The sequence below is a fragment of the Moschus berezovskii genome, chromosome 11 (assembly GCF_049115385.1).
Source record: "Moschus berezovskii isolate FMDL1 chromosome 11, NW_MosBer_1.0, whole genome shotgun sequence".
NCBI lineage: Eukaryota > Metazoa > Chordata > Mammalia > Artiodactyla > Moschidae > Moschus > Moschus berezovskii.
The window spans coordinates 13,560,663-13,577,860 of record NC_142470.1 but is presented as its reverse complement, the minus strand read 5'-3'; the positions used below and the strand labels follow the sequence as shown (position 1 = coordinate 13,577,860).

The 17,198-nt window shown below is 41.7% G+C and overlaps 1 protein-coding gene across 1 annotated transcript; it reads right to left on the bottom strand.

Moving 5' to 3' along the window:
* Positions 1-1,030: 1,030 nt before the first annotated feature.
* LOC129539269 (olfactory receptor 1L8-like) lies at positions 1,031-1,963 on the bottom strand. The gene has a single exon (XM_055399693.2). It carries the CDS (start codon positions 1,961-1,963, stop codon positions 1,031-1,033), a length of 933 nt encoding a protein of 310 aa, XP_055255668.2.
* Positions 1,964-17,198: the final 15,235 nt, after the last annotated feature.

Below are 17,198 nucleotides of genomic sequence, written 5' to 3'. Positions count from 1 at the left end.
TAGAGAAACCTTAAAGCTAAGGACTATCTCACAAAGCGACCATTGATGAGCTACAGTGTAGTCAGTGTTCATTTCTGACCTGCCCTTACACGGCGAGCTGACCCACCCAGGACTTGTCTCCTTTAGGATAGACTGGTTGGATCTCATACTTTCATTAGAATAATTAATTATAAGTACATACAACTCTTTACCTGGGAAGCAGACAGATCTGGTTGGTTATGACGGTGGCAATAGGGGAATCTCTAAGGGAAACTGAAGCTAATAGAGGGGACAAGACCAGTGCCTTGAGGGACAAATAACAAATGACCAGTGTAGAGAGCCAGAGGCAACTCGGCTTCCTGCACCCTGACCGGATTATCAGGGCAGTTGAGTGCTGAACTACTAGGTCACTTAGCTAAGCAGGGCTAAGAGTTGGGCTTTTGTTCACTACAGAGCCCAGAACATTCTGCTGTCAAAAATATGGAAGAAGGAAGAGGCACAGTCTCTAACTGTTGCACTAGACACACTCGCTTGATGGAAGTTTCAGTTTTTTAAGATTCTCTGTCTTGTCACTGTCTCTGTTTAGCTGTTTCTTTATCTAAACCACTGCAATGATTTTCAAAAAGCTAGCTCATTACAGAGATTACATTTAAACCCAAATTATATTAAGGGAATCAAAAGTTATTGAACAAACGTATGTTAAGTTCTAGGAAATCTTGTGGGAAACAAAGATTTCAACAGCATTTGGAGCAGTGAAAATGATGGGTTTCCTGAAGACGAGGAAGACAGGAAGAGAGTTGCAGATATGTGAAAACTGGAAGCCAAGATTTTGGTAGACCTGGAGCCTATTACTGAATCATCATAAAGTCTCCAGGGTTAGTAGTTGCATGTATAAAGAAGTGGGTGCAATCCAACATCCATGACACATGTGAGTCATATTTGCTGACCTACAAGAGTTTATTATGTGTATCAGGAACCAGCAGAAACAAGATCTAGAGCCTCAGAGAAACCCATGAACATATCCCCAAAGGCTAGGATTTCCTCCTTCTGGCTAGGATTTCCTCCTGCTCACCAGCTTCCCCAGGCCCCTCTTCATGTCTTTGTTTCTCAGACTGTAAATGAAAGGGTTGAGCATGGAGGACAGAACTGTGTAGACAATTGTTGCCACTCTGTCCCGAACAGTGTAGCTGGACAAGGGCTGTAAATAGACATAAAAGATGCTTCCATAAAACAGGATCACCACAGTAAAGTGGGAGCCACAGGTGGAGAAGGCTTTGCGCTTCCCTGCAGCTGAAGGGATCCTGAGAACTGCTACAAGGATTTGCACATACGAGAAAACAATGCATAGGAAGGGGGTTACCCAAAACACCAGTCCTTCTGTCTTTATTGTGAGATCATTGACAAATATAGAGGAGCAGGACAATTTCAGCAGAGGGTTGATGTCGCAGAGGAAGTGGTGGACAACATTGGAGTCACAGAAGGTGAGCTGATTCAGCAGAAGTGTGTGTAGGAGTGAGTGGAAGTGAGGCAATGAGCAGGAGAAGGCCACCAGCAGGACACAGCGGCGGCGGCTCATGATGGTGACATAGTGGAAAGGGTCACAGATGGCCACAAAGCGGTCATAGGCCATGGCTGCCAAAAGAAAACTATCAGTGTTGCCCAAGGCATATGTAAAATACATCTGGGTCAGACATCCAGCATAGGAGATAGTCTTCTTCTCCGACAGGAAGTTCACCAGCATCGTGGGGACAATGGTTGTTGAGAAGCAAATGTCGATGAAAGACAGGAAACTCAAGAAGAAATACATGGGGGTGTGCAGTTGGGGGTCAGAATGGATGGCCAGTATGATGAGTATGTTCCCTGTTATGGTGACCAGGTATATGATGAAGAAGAGAATAAAGAGTGGCTTCTGGTCCTCTGGCCGTGAGGAAAGTCCCAGGAGTATGAACTCAGAGACACTGCTGGTTTGGTTGAGTCTTTCCATTGACTTTGGTCTAGTTATGTACAAGAAAGTTTGTTATTTATCATGTTCCAATTCCACAGCCCAAATCACAAGAACCCAGCAAGTCTTTGTTTTCCTCTCTTTGGGCACTATTAGTAGCTGTGCTGGGAAAGTTTGTTACCCTCATGGTCCCTTGATGTAGTCCTCCCTTCCCAAATCCATGTCATCACAAGGGCCTTATGCTGAACCTGAAGGAACAGAAGAAGGGTTTTCCTTTAGAAACCATCAGAGCTGGACCCCTTGTTTCAAGCTCCTTAGTTCCTGGTCTGGGAAATCTGTGCCCCTGCTGGGAATACAACAATAGAACAGACATTCTTGCCTTTGTGTAATTCATGTAGCTTGGGTGATAAATCAGATTATCACAAACAGTATGTGTAGTATAATATCAGGTAGTGATACATACATGTAGCAATACAGAGTACACCAAGGCTGTATATTGTCACCCTGCTTATTTAACTTATATGCAGAGTTCAGTTCAGTTCAGTCGCTCAGTCATGTCCGACTCTCTGCAACCCCATGAATCACAGCACGCCAGGCCTCCCTGTCCATCACCAACTCCCGGAGTTCACTCAAACTCATATCCACAGAGTCGGTGATGCCATCCAGCCATCTCATTCTCTGTCGTCCCCTTCTCCTCCCGCCCCCAACCTTTCCCAGCATCAGAGTCTTTTCTAGTGAGTCAACTCGTCGCATGAGGTGGCCAAAGTAGTGCAGCTTCAGCTTTAGCATCAGTCCTTCCAATGAACACCCAGGATTGATCTCCTTGAGAATGGACTGGTTGGATCTCCTTGCAGTACAAGGGACTCTCAAGAGTCTTCTCCAACACCACAGTTCAAAAGCATCAATTCTTCAGCGATCAGCTTTCTTCACAGTCCAACTCTCACATCCATACATGACTACGGGAAAAACCATAGCCTTGACTAGATGGACCTTTGCTGGCAAAGTAATGTATCTGCTTTTCAGTATACTATCAAGGTTGGTCATAACTTTCCTTCCAAGGAGTAAGTGTCTTTTAATTTCATGGCTGCAATCAGCATCCGCAGTGATTTTGGAGCCCAAAAAAATAAAGTCTGACACTGTTTCCACTGTTTTTCCATCTATTTCCCATATGCAGAGGACATCATGCAAAATGCTGGGCTGGATGAAGCATAAGCTGGAATCAAGATTGCTGGGAGAAATTTCAATAACCTCAGATATGCAGATGATACAACATTTATGGCAGAAAATGAAGAGAAACTAAAGAGCCTCTTGATGAAATTGAAACAGGAGAGTGAAAAAGCTGACTTAAAACTCAACATTCAAAGAATTAAGATCATGGTATCCAGTCCCATCACTTCATGGAAAATAGATGGGGAAATAATGGAAACAGTAATGGATTTAATTTTCTTGGGTTCCAAAATCACTAGAGATGGTGATTGTAGCCATGAAATGAAACGATACTTGCTCCTTGGAAGAAAGGCTATGACCAACCTAGATAGCATTTAAAAAGCAGAGACATTAGTTTACTAGGTCCATTTAATTAAAGGTATGGTTTTTCCAGTAGTCATGTATGGATGTGAGAGTTGGACTATAAGAAAGCTGAGCACCAAAGAATTGATGCTTTTGAATTGGTGTTGGAGAAGGTTCTTGAGAGTCCCTTGGACCGCAAGGAGATCAAACCAGTCCATCCTAAAGTAAATCAGTCCTGAATATTCATTGGAAGGGCTGATGCTGAAGCTGAAACTCCAATACTTTGGCCACCAGGTGCAGAGAACTGACTCATTCGAAAAGACCCTGATGCTGGGAAGGGTTGAAGGCAGGAGGAAAAGGGGACAACAGAGGATTAGATGGTTGGATAGCATCACCGACTGGATGGACCTGAGTTTGAGCAAGCTCTGGGAGTTGGTGATGGACAGGGAAGCCTGGCTTGCTGCAGTCCACAGGGTTGCAAAGAGTTTGGACATGACTGAGCGACTGAAATGAACTGAACTGAGCAATACATTTGTTAAAAAATAGGGTATTATTAGTATATGCAGATAGAGATTATTGGGGGTGGGGAGTATTTTAGATATTGAAGTCACAGGACCCCCTTCTTTATCAAAGCAAATTTAGTTGTTATAAAACTAGACTTTGTATGTCTTCAATAGAAATAAGCATTTGCCAAAATAATCAACAATGAATATCTGAGGGGAATATTGAATCCAATTCAACAGTGTTTTTTCCCTGTTTGGACACAGAATGAGAGGTTCACCCTCCTTAGCTCATGGCATGCTATCATCAGTCTGTGCAAGCCTCCCCTATTTTGTAAATAATTTTTCCCTTCATTAATCCTGTCCTAAACCACTTTTGTACAGAAGGGCATCCACTGTTATCAACTAATGTTTTAAAATTTCATCTCTCATATATTTATTCAAAGATAGCTATGAGAAACATGTAAATATATGTCTTCCAGTCATACCCAGAACATCAAACCTTTATGTGTGTGTGTGTGTGCTCAGTCATTCAGTCATGTCCAACTCATTGAGGCCCCAAAGACTGACTATAGCCTGCCAGGCTCCTTTGCGCATGGAATTTTCCAGGTAAGAATACTAGAATGAGGTACCAGTCCCTTCTCAGGGAGATCATCCCAGGGATTGAATCCACGTCTCTTACAACTCCTGCATTGGCAGGCAGATCCTTTACCACTAGCACAACTTGGGAAGGCCTTAAGGTCATATATTATATATTAATTAATTTATTGATATATTAATTTATTTACATTTTTAAATTAATATACTACTTCATTTACAATTAACTGCTCATATTTTTATTTACTAGGCATCTTTAAATCTCAAGCACTTCATGTGTAATATAGGACACAAATATTCACATTCTCATCAAGATTTAGCTGGATATGCATGAAAACATTTAGAAGAGAGACAAGCATATTGCCAGCATGCAGGAGAAGCTGTTGATCCTTATCAGTCCCCATGTCACCTTCCTTTATCTTCTATTTCTTGATGTTCTCAAAATCAATTAATTTGTGTACGTAAAGTGTCAAATCCCTCACTGCCAAATTGTCTGGCTAATTTCAAGATTTTGCATTTTTTTATGGAAGGAATATTTGTTTGTGCACTGAATAATCAGATGAATCAGTAATTAAAGTTAGTAATAATGACCAATATTTATGAGTAAGTATTATGTACCAAGTTTATGAAAACATGCCACTAAATCCCGAGGAATTACGAAGCATTTTAGGAGACTAAGGTTTACAGAGGTGAAGTGGGTTTCTGAAGTTCACTAAGGACAATCAGGAGGCAATCAGGATTTGAACCCCAAGCTGGTTCACTGTAAGTTTATGCTCTCCAGTGTTAAGCTACCTGTCCTCCGGTTTTGGTATGTTAATTGTTATCGCCATCAATGTGTGCACTGTTTTTATTGTTTTGAAAATTTCCTACTCGAAATGTCCTTGTACCCTCTGACACACTTCTCCCATGTTCAGAATTTATCCTTGTATTTGCTAGAGAGGTAGCCTATCTTTCTGTGTTGTAGACATGGTGGAATTTGAAAATTTGAATATCCATGATTAACTGGCCAAATTGGGTGGAAAAAATTGGCCATATATGACTGGGGCGTGTCTGGTGTGTGGAGCTGGTGTCATGCAGTGGACAGTGCCCTCTGCTGACGACAAACAGTGAGGAGTTTGATTCATCCTGCATCACCTGCTCACAAGCTGGTTTCTGATGTTTTCTGAATAACAAGGGAGATACCATGTCTGTAAAGCAGTACATCACACACAGATCGGTATTCAAAAGTGAGTCATTTGTGAAAGGACTGCCTGGGGAATGTGCAATCCAAAAATTAGTGGAGATTTGGTGAATTAATGGGATTGGTTGCTCTAGGTCAGAGAATTGAGGAACACCCAGGCTGATGACTAGAAACAAGGAGGAAGATTTCTGATTAGAGAATCAGGAAGAACATTCTAAAAGCAGAAAGTGAGTGGATCAGGCTGAGACTACAATCTTGTTGTTGTTTTTTTCTCTTTTCTTTCTCCTGGTGTGGTTTTGTTTCCATAAACACAAATGGTATATATGGCCTAGAAGTCCAACTGGATGGACTTAAAACCAAATTCCAAAAGGAAGTTTTACCTCCCTGGACCTATGACTTCTCAATCCGTGAAATATTTGAAAGTATCAGGGAGAAAAGAGTAAGGTACCAAACCGGGTTGAAGTAGCCAAGTGAGTGGCCAGCTTCTGAAGCTCACCTCCACGTCCAGATGCTTTTCTTTCCTTCCCAGCCACTCCAGAAGATGATGTGCACCACGTCTGCTAATCAGGTCAAGTCTGCTTCTCAGCCAGAGTTTAGCTTCTGCATGTGTCTCCATGTACTTCTGGACTGATTGACAAGGAGACAAGCAGGGATGGAGGAGCAGCTGATATACTACTCCAAAGGGATAACATATTTTCTTTCCCTGAATTCAACCCCCACTTTTTTCCTAACACCTGGTCCCTAGTTCTCTATTTCTCCTGCCAGCTCCAGATCTCAGAAGGCAGAGATGCTCTGACTCAAGTGGGAGGACTCTCCTGATTGAGGAAGCCCAGCCAGCTTCTCATGAGTCTGAGGTCTGCTCTACTGGCCTCTGGGGTGCTTGTTACGCTGAAGTTGTTGAGATGTGATGACCTCTCTGGAGAATTTGTCCTGGGGTCTCTGTAGGCAGAGAAAGCAGAATGGAAATCACAGCCAGCACTGCTGACTCCAAGGGGACGGGGACCCTTGAGATTTTCTGTTTAGATGTTGGGACTAATCTCAGATTTTCTGTTTAGATGTCGGGACCAATCTCAGAGCTTCTGAACCTCAGTGGGTCTGTTTCGGTTTCCCCATGTGATATGCTTTATCGAGGATGGACAAATACTCACTGGAGTGAATACTTCTATTTGAGGAGAGTCAGATGCGGACCTGGGTGCGTTCTGGATCCTGCAGGTCACGGGTTAGTATAGAGGAGGGTTGAAGCTCTCAGCGAATGCGGGGGTAGATCCACGTGCTTTCAGTGTCTGTGCTCTCCAGGATCCGGGTTGGCCCACGGACGAGACATTTTTCCACGTGGTATGCAGTTGTTTACGTATGTTTAAAGCAGAGTCATGCAAAGGATACTGTCATATGTAACAAATGGGCATTGGATAAAAATGCATGTGTTTTCAGAGTTTAGTCTCAGAGCAGTGTTTGATGTTTACTGTGGAGGAAGAGATATTTATTAGAATACTGCCCTTTTCTGTTAGTAGTTACATTTAAGAAGTTATTTAGCCTATGGAAGCCTCAAGTTCCTCCTTTACTAAATGAGGATAACACCGCTTCTCGGCATGAAAATAGGAGAGAAAATTTCCTTTTGAATTTCATACAGAAAATATGGTGTATTTTGCTGAACATCATCCATAGCAAAGTTACAGGAAACAAAGTTCATTTGGCTACTGCCCTCAAAACAAACCACTGCCTCATGCAATACCCAAGGGTCTTTTTCCTTAGTGGTGAGTTTATTTTTAAAACTTGGGTCTAAATATTAAGAGTAAATCATGTAGAGACAGAAAGTCTTAGCTTTGGGTTTTGTCTCCTCCACTTACTATTTATGTGTCTTTCTTTATATGCATTCATCCTCTTGACAAGTATTATTTATTTTTTCCAGCTTTATTGAGATATAATGGACACATGACACTGTTTAAGGTGTCCAACACAGTGATTTGATAGATGTTTTTTTATTACAGAATGATTACCACAATAATGATAGTCAACATGCACAGTTACGATGTTTGTAGTGAGAACTTTTAAAATCTATTGTCATAACTACTTCAAATATATAACACAGTCTTGTTAACCTGAGTCACCACACTGTATCTTTACCTATACTACGAAGATGATAACAAATTGTTTCCTAAATTGACTGTACCAATTTATATTTCTACTTCCTTGGTGGATCAGACAGTAAAGAATCTGCCTGCAGTGCAGGAGACCCAGGTTCAATCCCTGGGTCAGGGAGATCCCCTGGAGAAGGAAATGGCAACCCACTCCAGTATTCTTCCCTGGAAAATTTCATGGGCAAAGTAGACTGATGGGTTATAGTCCATGGGATCGTGAAGAGTTGGACATGGCTGAGCAACTAACACACACACATATTCATACTAGAGCACAATTTTATATTTCTAAATATTTTTTAAACCCTTAATAATCCAACCAGTCCATTCTAAAGGAGATCAATCCTGGATGTTCATTGGAGGGACTGATGCTAAAGCTGAAACTCCAATACTTTGGCCACCTCATGCGACGAGTTGACTCACTGGAAAAGACTCTGATGCTGGGAAAGGTTGGGGGCGGGAGGAGAAGGGGACGACGGAGAATGAGATGGCTGGATGGCATCACCGACTCTGTGGACATGAGTTTGAGTGAACTCCGGGAGTTGGTGATGGACAGGGAGGCCTGGCGTGCTGTGATTCATGGGGTCGCGGAGAGTCGGACACGACTGAGCGACTGAACTGAACTGAACTGACTGAATAGTATCCTCAAAATTCTAATTTTTGTAATCTATTGGTGTGCACCGGCTTCCCATTGTGATTCAATTTTAATTTCTCTGATTATTAATGAAATGCCGCTTTTTTTTCATGATTATTGGTCGTTTAGATTTCCTTCTCTTTTGTGAAATGTTTATTCAATTCTTTTTTCAAGGATGCCCATACTCCTCAACTCCTGGCTCTGCCTGCTTTTCTCGCTGATTTCTTGGGATATTTATGTACTCTTAATCTGAGTGTTTTGTTGGTTTTGTGAATTTCAAATATCACTTACCATTCTGTTATTTGTCTTTTTCTTCTATGACATCTTTGCTTTTTCACACAGTTTACTATTTTCTTTTATGGTTAGTGCATTTTTCCATTTCTTATTGAAGAAATATTTTTCTATCTTAAGAAGCAAAGATAGTCTCCTATATTATTTTCTCAAAACCAATAGCTTTTGGTTTTCACATGTAAGTTTGTAATTCATCAGGAGTTAAGTTTTGCATATGGTGTGTGGTATAAATCCAGTTTTATTTTTGCATGTGAATATCCAACACTCTGAGCTCCATTAATGAAAAGATGCTCTTCAGTGCCTCCTTCATAAGTCAAGTGTATACCAACGTGTAGGTGTATTTCTGGGTTCTCGATCATATGCTAGCTGTCTTGTTGTCTAGCCCTTCACCAGTATCCACAGAGCCTTAATTACCATAGGTATATAGTGAGTCTTGAGGTCTGGCAGACTAGTGATTCTCACAGTATTGTTTCTTAGTATGTCACATCCTGAGGACTTGTTAGAAGTGAAAATTCTTGGACTTCACTCAAACTGACTCAAGGGACATAGTCATAGGTCCTTGGTCATGCTTAGTCTTGAAGAGAAGTATTAAGATCAAGATTTTCTCTTCCAAAGCCAAAGTGTTAATGCTGATAACTCTATGTTGTGGAGAGTTGTGATTGCTGTATGTACCGAGTGTTTCATCTTTAGTTCCTCCCAGTATGAGAATCAGAACACTGAATGGAGGGTCCCTTAACTGATCTGACCTCCTTTGTATCTTCTCTTTCCTATGCTAGCATGACATTATTGCTGTTTAAACAAAATACAGCAATAAATACTACAAAGATACAGTCATCAAGGCAGTATGGTTCTGGCACAAAGACTGAAATATAGATCAATGGAACAAAATAGGAAGCCCAGAGATAAATCCACTCACCTATGGGCACCTTATCTTTGACAAAGGAGGCAAGAATATACAATGGAGAAAAGACAATCTCTTCAACAAGTGGTGCTGGGAAAACTGGGCAATCACTTGTAAAAGAATGAAACTAGAACACTTTCTAATACCATACAGAAAAATAAACTCAAAATGGATTAAACAAAATAAAAATGATGAAGATGAGCAGAAGAGTAGCAGATTTTATTACAATTGTCTTAGTGATTAATGCTTTAATTAGACAAAAAATACATGCTGCTTAAACAAATTCCAACAATACAAATATGGACGAACTAAAAAGCAAACATTATTTCCTTCTTTCTTAGTCCACTGTTCTTTCCTAGATTTAAATATTTTATTAAAAAATTTAATACAGGTTATTAATTTACTTTTTATCCAGAAATAGGGAAGCAATATATTCAAACATTAAATCCAACAACCTACCTCATACACAATTTTATGGTGTTGAGTTAACAATTTTAATGGGATGGTTTTTTTCTTTATATATTAATGGCATATATTAATAATCTCACGAGTAACACAAACGTATCCACTTATATATGCTCAAGTGTATATACACATTCATATATATTTATCTTAGCAAGATTTCTCTTAAACATTTTGCTTTGTATTCATAAGAGCTTTTCAGGTCAGTGATAGATATACATGTCATTATTTGTAACTATTACATACGATTTCTTTCTATGGAAAAAAGGCACCATTATTTATCTAATTCCCTATTGATGGACATCTGGTTATTTCTAATTTTTCTATTTTTTTACTTTCATAAACAATGCTGGAAGCAGCAAGTGTCTCTTTACATGTAGCTTTATACAGTTCACAGAGTATTACTAGAGGCATGGGTTTTAGAAATTCAAACAATGGGGAGGGCTAATGGGGAATGGAAGAGACAAATAAATCACCATTGAATCCGTGATGCCATCCAACCATCGCTGCATCCCCTTCTCCTCCTGTCCTCTGTCTTTCCCAGCATCAGGTCTTCTCCAATGAGTAGGCTCTGCACATCAGGTGGCCAAATTATTGGAGCTTCAGCTTCAGCATCAGTTCTTCCAATGAATATTCAGGGTTGATTTCCTTTAGGATTGACTGGTTTGATCTCCTTGCTGTCCAAGGGACTCTCAAAAGTCTTTTCTAGCACCACAATTCAAAAGCATCAATTTTTCAGCTTTGAGCCTTTATAGTCCAACCCTCAAGAAAATATTAAGAAGAGGTGGCAAGAACACAGAAGAACTGTACAAAGAAGATCTTCATGACCCAGATAACCACAATTGTGTGATCACTCACCTAGAGCCAGACATCCTGGAATGAAGTCAAATGGGTCTTAGGAAGCATCACTACAAACGAAGCTAGTGGAGGTGATGGAATTCCAGTTGAGCTATTTTAAATCCTAAAAGATAATGCTGTGAAAGTGCTGCACTCAATACGTCAGCAAATTTGGAAAACTCAGCAGTGGCCACAGGACTGGAAAAGGTCAGTCTTCATTCCAATCCCAAAGAAAGACAATGCCAAAGAATGCTCAAAGTACCACATAATCGGACTCATCTCACACGCTGGTAAGGTAATGCTCAAAATTTTCCAAGCCAGACTTCAGCAATACATGAACCGTGAACTTCCAGATGTTCAAGCTGGTGTTAGAAAAATCAGAAGAACCAGAGATCAAATTGCCAACATCCGCTGGATCATCTAAAAAGTAAGAGAGTTCCAGAAAAACATCTATTTCTGCTTTATTGACTATGCCAAAGCCTTTGACTATGTGGATCACTATAATCTGTGGTAAATTCTGAAAGAGATGGGAATACCAGACCACCTGACCTGCCTCTTGAGAAAGCTGTATGCAGGTCAGGAAGCAACAGTTAGAACTGGACATGGAACAACAGACTGGTTCCAAATAGGAAAAGGAGTACATCAAGGCTATATATTGTCACTCTGCTTATTTAACTTATATGCAGAGTACATCATGAGAAATGCTGGGCTGGAAGAAGCACAAGCTGAAATCAAGATTGCTGGGAGAAATATCAATAACCTCAGACATGCAGATGACACCACCCTTATGGCAGAAATTGAAGAATAACCAAAGAGGCTTTTGATGAAAGTGAAAGAGGAGAGTGAAAAAGTTGGCTTAAAGCTCAACATTCAGAAAACTAAGATCATGGCATCTGGTACCATCACTTCATGACAAATACTTGGGGAAACACTGAAAACAGTGGCTATTTTGGGGGGCTCCAAAATCACTGCAGATAGTGTTTTGCAGCCATGAAATTAAAAGATGCTGGTTCCTTGGAAGGAAAGTTATGACCAACCTAGACAGCATATTAAAAAGCAGAGACATTATCAACAAAGGTCCGTTTAGTCAAGGCTATGGTTTTTCCTTGCTATTCTTTGGAACTCTGCATTCAGATGCTTATATCTTTCCTTTTCTCCTTTGCTTTTCGCCTCTCTTCTTTTCACAGCTATTTGTAAGGCCTCCTCAGACAGCCATTTCGCTCTTCTGCATTTCTTTTCCATGGGGATGGTCTTGGTCCCTGTCTCCTGTACAATGTCACGAACCTCCGTCCAGAGTTCATCAGGCACTCTATCAATCAGATCTAGTCCCTTAAATCTATTTCTCACTTCTACTGTATAATCATAAGGGATTTGATTGAGGTCATATCTGAATGGTCGAGTGGTTTTCCTGGATGTTCATTGGAAGGACTGATGCTAAGGCTGAAACTGCAATACTTTGGCCACCTCATGCAACGAGTTGACTCACTGGAAAAGACTCTGATGCTGGGAAAGGTTGGGAGCGGGAGGAGAAGGGGACGACCGAGAATGAGATGGCTGGATGGCATCACCGACTCTGTGGACATGAGTTTGAGTGAACTCCAGGAGTTGGTGATGGACAGGGAGGCCTGGCGTGCTGTGATTCATGGGGTCGCAGAGAGTCGGACATGACTGAGCGACTGAACTGAACTGAACTGTGATCTCAAATGTTATCAGCACCCATGCAAGTTGCCTTTCTGAAGTTTGCTGATTTAAAATCCCAAACCTCTGCCTTGTTGAGCATTGAAATGTCTTATCTTCCCCATCTTTGGACTTGAGGCCCCTTCTCCCTTACAGAAAACAGGCAAATATGGGAGAGGTCTTGGATGAACCAGTGGCTCTTCGTAAAGGATCTGCGTGCAATGTGGAGGACAGAGGAGACGAGAGTTTGATCCTTGGGTTGAAAAATTCCCCTGGAGGAGGAAATGGTAACCTACTTCAGTATTCTGGGAAAACTATGGACAGAGGAGCCTGGTGGGCTATAACCCATAGGGGTCACAAAGAGTCAGACTCAACCATAGCAACTGAGCATGCACTTGGATTAAACTTAAGTATAAAAGAAAACATCTGAATTTTCATATTAAAGAATTGTGCTGTGGTGAGCCCAGTCCCTAGGACCAGTGGAATCCTTCCTTTTGTGACGTAGTTTTTATAAACAGCAAAGACTTCTTAGTTTGAATGGGGAGAGTTCATAAGAGGATAGATCCACTCAGCCTAAGATTAAGCTTTCTGACAGAACTGTTCAACAATGAGACTTGGTTCTTTAACAAGTAGATAACAGTCAAAAGGGATCTGAGTGACCATGTTCCAGAGAGGTTGAAAAAGGAATTCATGAGTAGGTGGAACTTTGGATTAAATATCTTCAGGCTTTTCCAACTCTGAGATCCTGGGACTGTGTCATTTTGAAATTCTACTTTTGCTGTTGCGGTCTGCAGTTAAGGTTTTGTCAGATCCATCCAGATTCTACTCATGGTGCCAGAAACAACTCAGAACTGCCCTCCTCACTGATGTATCTGCTGGCTGGGACCCCGGTGATCTGCTCAGGCTCTCCCAAGCTAACCCAACTAGAATAGGAATCCAGATCACAGGGCCTTCCCTGGCGGCCCAGTGGTTAACGGTCAGTGCTACCACTCTGAGTGGTGTGGTTTCTAGCCTTGGTCAGGGGAAAACAATTTTTTTTCTTGAACTGAATAAAAATGAAGATGCAACATATCAACTTAAAAATAATTTTAAAAATAAAGTTTAAAAAAAAATATGGATCACAGAGAAAGCAAAATGGAATGTGTCCTAGGCTGAGTTTACCAAAAATAAGCCTGGAGATAAGGTAGCATTTCTAGAAGATGCTGATGAGGCAGTACAGAATCGGGACCACAAATGGCAGGAAATCAAGCAAGGATATTGTTTCAGGCAGAGTCCCAGCCTCAGTTGGATCCCACAGGGGACCTCTGGAGAGTAAATTACATTTTAGAGTTTGCCCCAGTTTGAGAGTCCCTTATACTGCAAGGAGATCCAACCAGTCCATTCTAAAGGAGATCAATCCTGGATGTTCATTGGAGGGACTGATGCTAAAGCTGAAGCTACAATACTTTGGCCACCTCATGCGACGAGTTGACTCACTGGAAAAGACTCTGATGCTGGGAAAGGTTGGGGGCGGGAGGAGAAGGGGACGACGGAGAATGAGATGGCTGGATGGCATCACCGACTCTGTGGACATGAGTTTGAGTGTACTCCGGGAGTTGGTGATGGACAGGGAGGCCTGGCGTGCTGTGATTCATGGGGTCGCAGAGAGTCGGACACGACTGAGCGACTGAACTGAACTGAACTGATGGTTTTTCCAGTGGTCATGTATGGATGTGAGAGTTGGACTGTGAAGAAAGCTGAGCTCAGAAGAACTGATGATTTTGAACTCTGGTGTTGGAGAAGACTCTTGAGAGTCCCTTGGACTGCAAAGAGATCCAACCAGTCCATCCTAAAGGAAATCAGTCCTGAATATTCATTGGAGGGAGTGATGTTGAAGCTGAAACTCCAATTCTTTGGCCACCTGATGAAAAGAACTGACTCATTTGAAAAGACCCTGATGCTGGGAAAGATTGAGGGCAGGAGGAGAAGGGGATGACAGAGGATGAGATAGTTGGATGGCATCACTGACTCAATAGATATGAGTTTGAGTAAACTCTGGGAGTTGTAGATGGACAGGGAGGCCTGGTGTGCTGCATTCCATGGGGTCGCAAAGAGCTGGACATGGCTGAGTGACTGAACTGAGCTGTGTGTGTATAAGGGTATGTGTTTTCTTACTTGGTATATAATTTCACCAGATACATAAAAATGTACCCTCACACATGCTGAGTTTTAATCCAGCTTTTTCACAAAATATACATCTAATTTATATTTAAAATATATTCCAAACTATATATAGAGTGAATATACACAGGTACACACAGTCTCATGCATGTAGGAATGTATGCGTTTATATAATACGAGGTTGTCTATGCCCCATTGGTCCTCTTTTCTGTAGAAACCTGACTGAGACCCAACTTGTTACAAAAATTGAATTCATTTGGCTTCCTATGGTTTGGGGTTACTACTTAAACTCTGTCATTCCCGTTGCTGTCAGAGAGCTGAATATCCTCCCATCGTTCTTACTGATGAAGGAACAAGCTGCTGCTGCTGCTAAGTCACTTCAGTCGTGTCCAACTCTGTGCGACCCCATAGACGGCAGCCCACCAGGCTCCTCTGTCCCTGGGACTCTCCAGGCAAGAATACTGAAGTGGGTTGCCATTTCCTTCTCCAATGAATCCATGCATGCTAAGTTGCTTCAGTCGTGTCCGACCCTGTGCAACCCCGTGGACAGCAGCCCACCAGGCTCCTCCGTCCACAGGACTCTCCAGGCAAGAATACTGGAGTGGGTTGAGTCACTCCCAAAAGTAAAAAAATGAAAATGAAAGTCTTGTGTGCCTCTCTCTCATCCACAGCCTGCTCTTAGTTAGTATCATAATTTAAAATAAATAAAGACTTAGATTGGTGGGTTACACAGTGATGGCAACTGGCACAGTAACTAATGGGAATGTTTCATTTGGCAAATTGACCAGGATATTAGTCCTTTAGACCAATTGGTTTTCAGGAAATCGGCTGGGCTTAGTACTTTCACATACAATATCTCATTTAACCCTCACAATAACCTCATGAACAAGGAACTATTATCATATCTGAGGAACAGGATCATCTTTGCTTAGGGCATTCAGTGGGCAAGTGGCAGGGGTGGTACTGATCTTGGGTCAGTCTGTGTCCAGGGCCCTTGGGATCAACCTTGTCACCGTGCTTCTGTGTGAACAAGCCTCAGCCCCTGCTCTGCAGAGCTGGGTAGATCTGTAAGCTTTCCTGGTAGTCCTAGAATATGTACTCTAAAGGAGACTGAGGCCAGTGATGTGGGAATATGCAAGGGCCAGGCTTTACTCTGTCTGGGTCAGTCTGTGATGCATGGGGAGGCTAGTTCCATGCTGTGGGTCCTTCAGAAGCCAAGGTGACTATGGTCACTTATGCTTTCTAAGACGTCAACCTTAACATCAAGGCCACTTTTTCCTGGGACTCCTGGCTCAGCTCCTCTAATCCCTTCATGGTTACCTCTCCAGGGGAAGGCAGGAAATTAGGTAAATAGCTCAGGTAGGCTCCTTCTGTTATCAGAGCTCAGGGTTGTTTTCCTGCTGGTGTTAACCTGGTTGGTGAATGGGGATATTCTTGCTCACTTTTCTGCTGCTCAGAAACAGGCATGAAACATTTAGAAGATCCTTAGGTCACAAGAACTTCTTCTTGTTCCTTGGATACTGGTCTCTTGCATAGCAAGTGAAGGCTCAGGAAACAGCCTTGAGCAGAGGTGTCTGAGCTCCCCAAGTATTGTCACAGGTCAGAGGAAGATGGAAAATCACCTCTTGGCACTGAATGGATATGTCCATGCAGGAATGTGTGTGCACATATGTGTCTTTGTATTTGTATAGCCCAGTGTATTCCATGGGTAACTGAATCATATATCGACTCTCTGTATGTAGGAAGGGTTTACATAGATTATAAAGGGCTGGAAAAATCTTTCCAGCAGTGTGTGTGTGTCTACACGCACATGCTGCCTAGGTCTATGTTTGTGTGTTTTAATTGACTGCATGACTGCATGTGTATCTGTGTGTATATAGTTTGTGCTTTTTTGTGGGTTGTGCTTTGTCTCAAGGCTAGGTGTGATGTTTATGTGTTGTGTTGTATGTATGTGTTAGTTTGTTTGAAAGTAACACAAATCCTGACTGTTTTTAACCTAGAATGAGTATAGGTCATAAAGTGAACGGATGTTGGTCTCTGAGGTCTATGATTTGTGTGTGTGTGTGTGTGTGTGACTACATGTTATTTTCTGTTCTATTCCCAGTGTCAAGAATAGTGTCTAGAACATGGCTGAATAAATGAAGTTATTTACATTAGTCTCCTTTGAAAGAAAGTCTTGTTTGCAACTGGAAATCTCATGCACTCCATGACCAGAAGAATGCAGACAGAAAATTCCAGCAGGAAAATATGCAGTTTGCCTGAATTTTGATACAGTCTCCAGGCGAAAAAAAAAAAAAGCACATGGCTATAATGTAACCACGCTGACAACAATCACCATATCTCAGCCTTTGATATTTTCTACTCCCTTTATCCCCAGCAGAGATTAAGAAGAGA

Coding starts and splice junctions, on each gene's coding strand:
- LOC129539269 (XM_055399693.2), bottom strand. CDS start 1,963: ATGGAAAGACTCAACCAAACCAGCAGTGTCTCTGAGTTCATACTCCTG.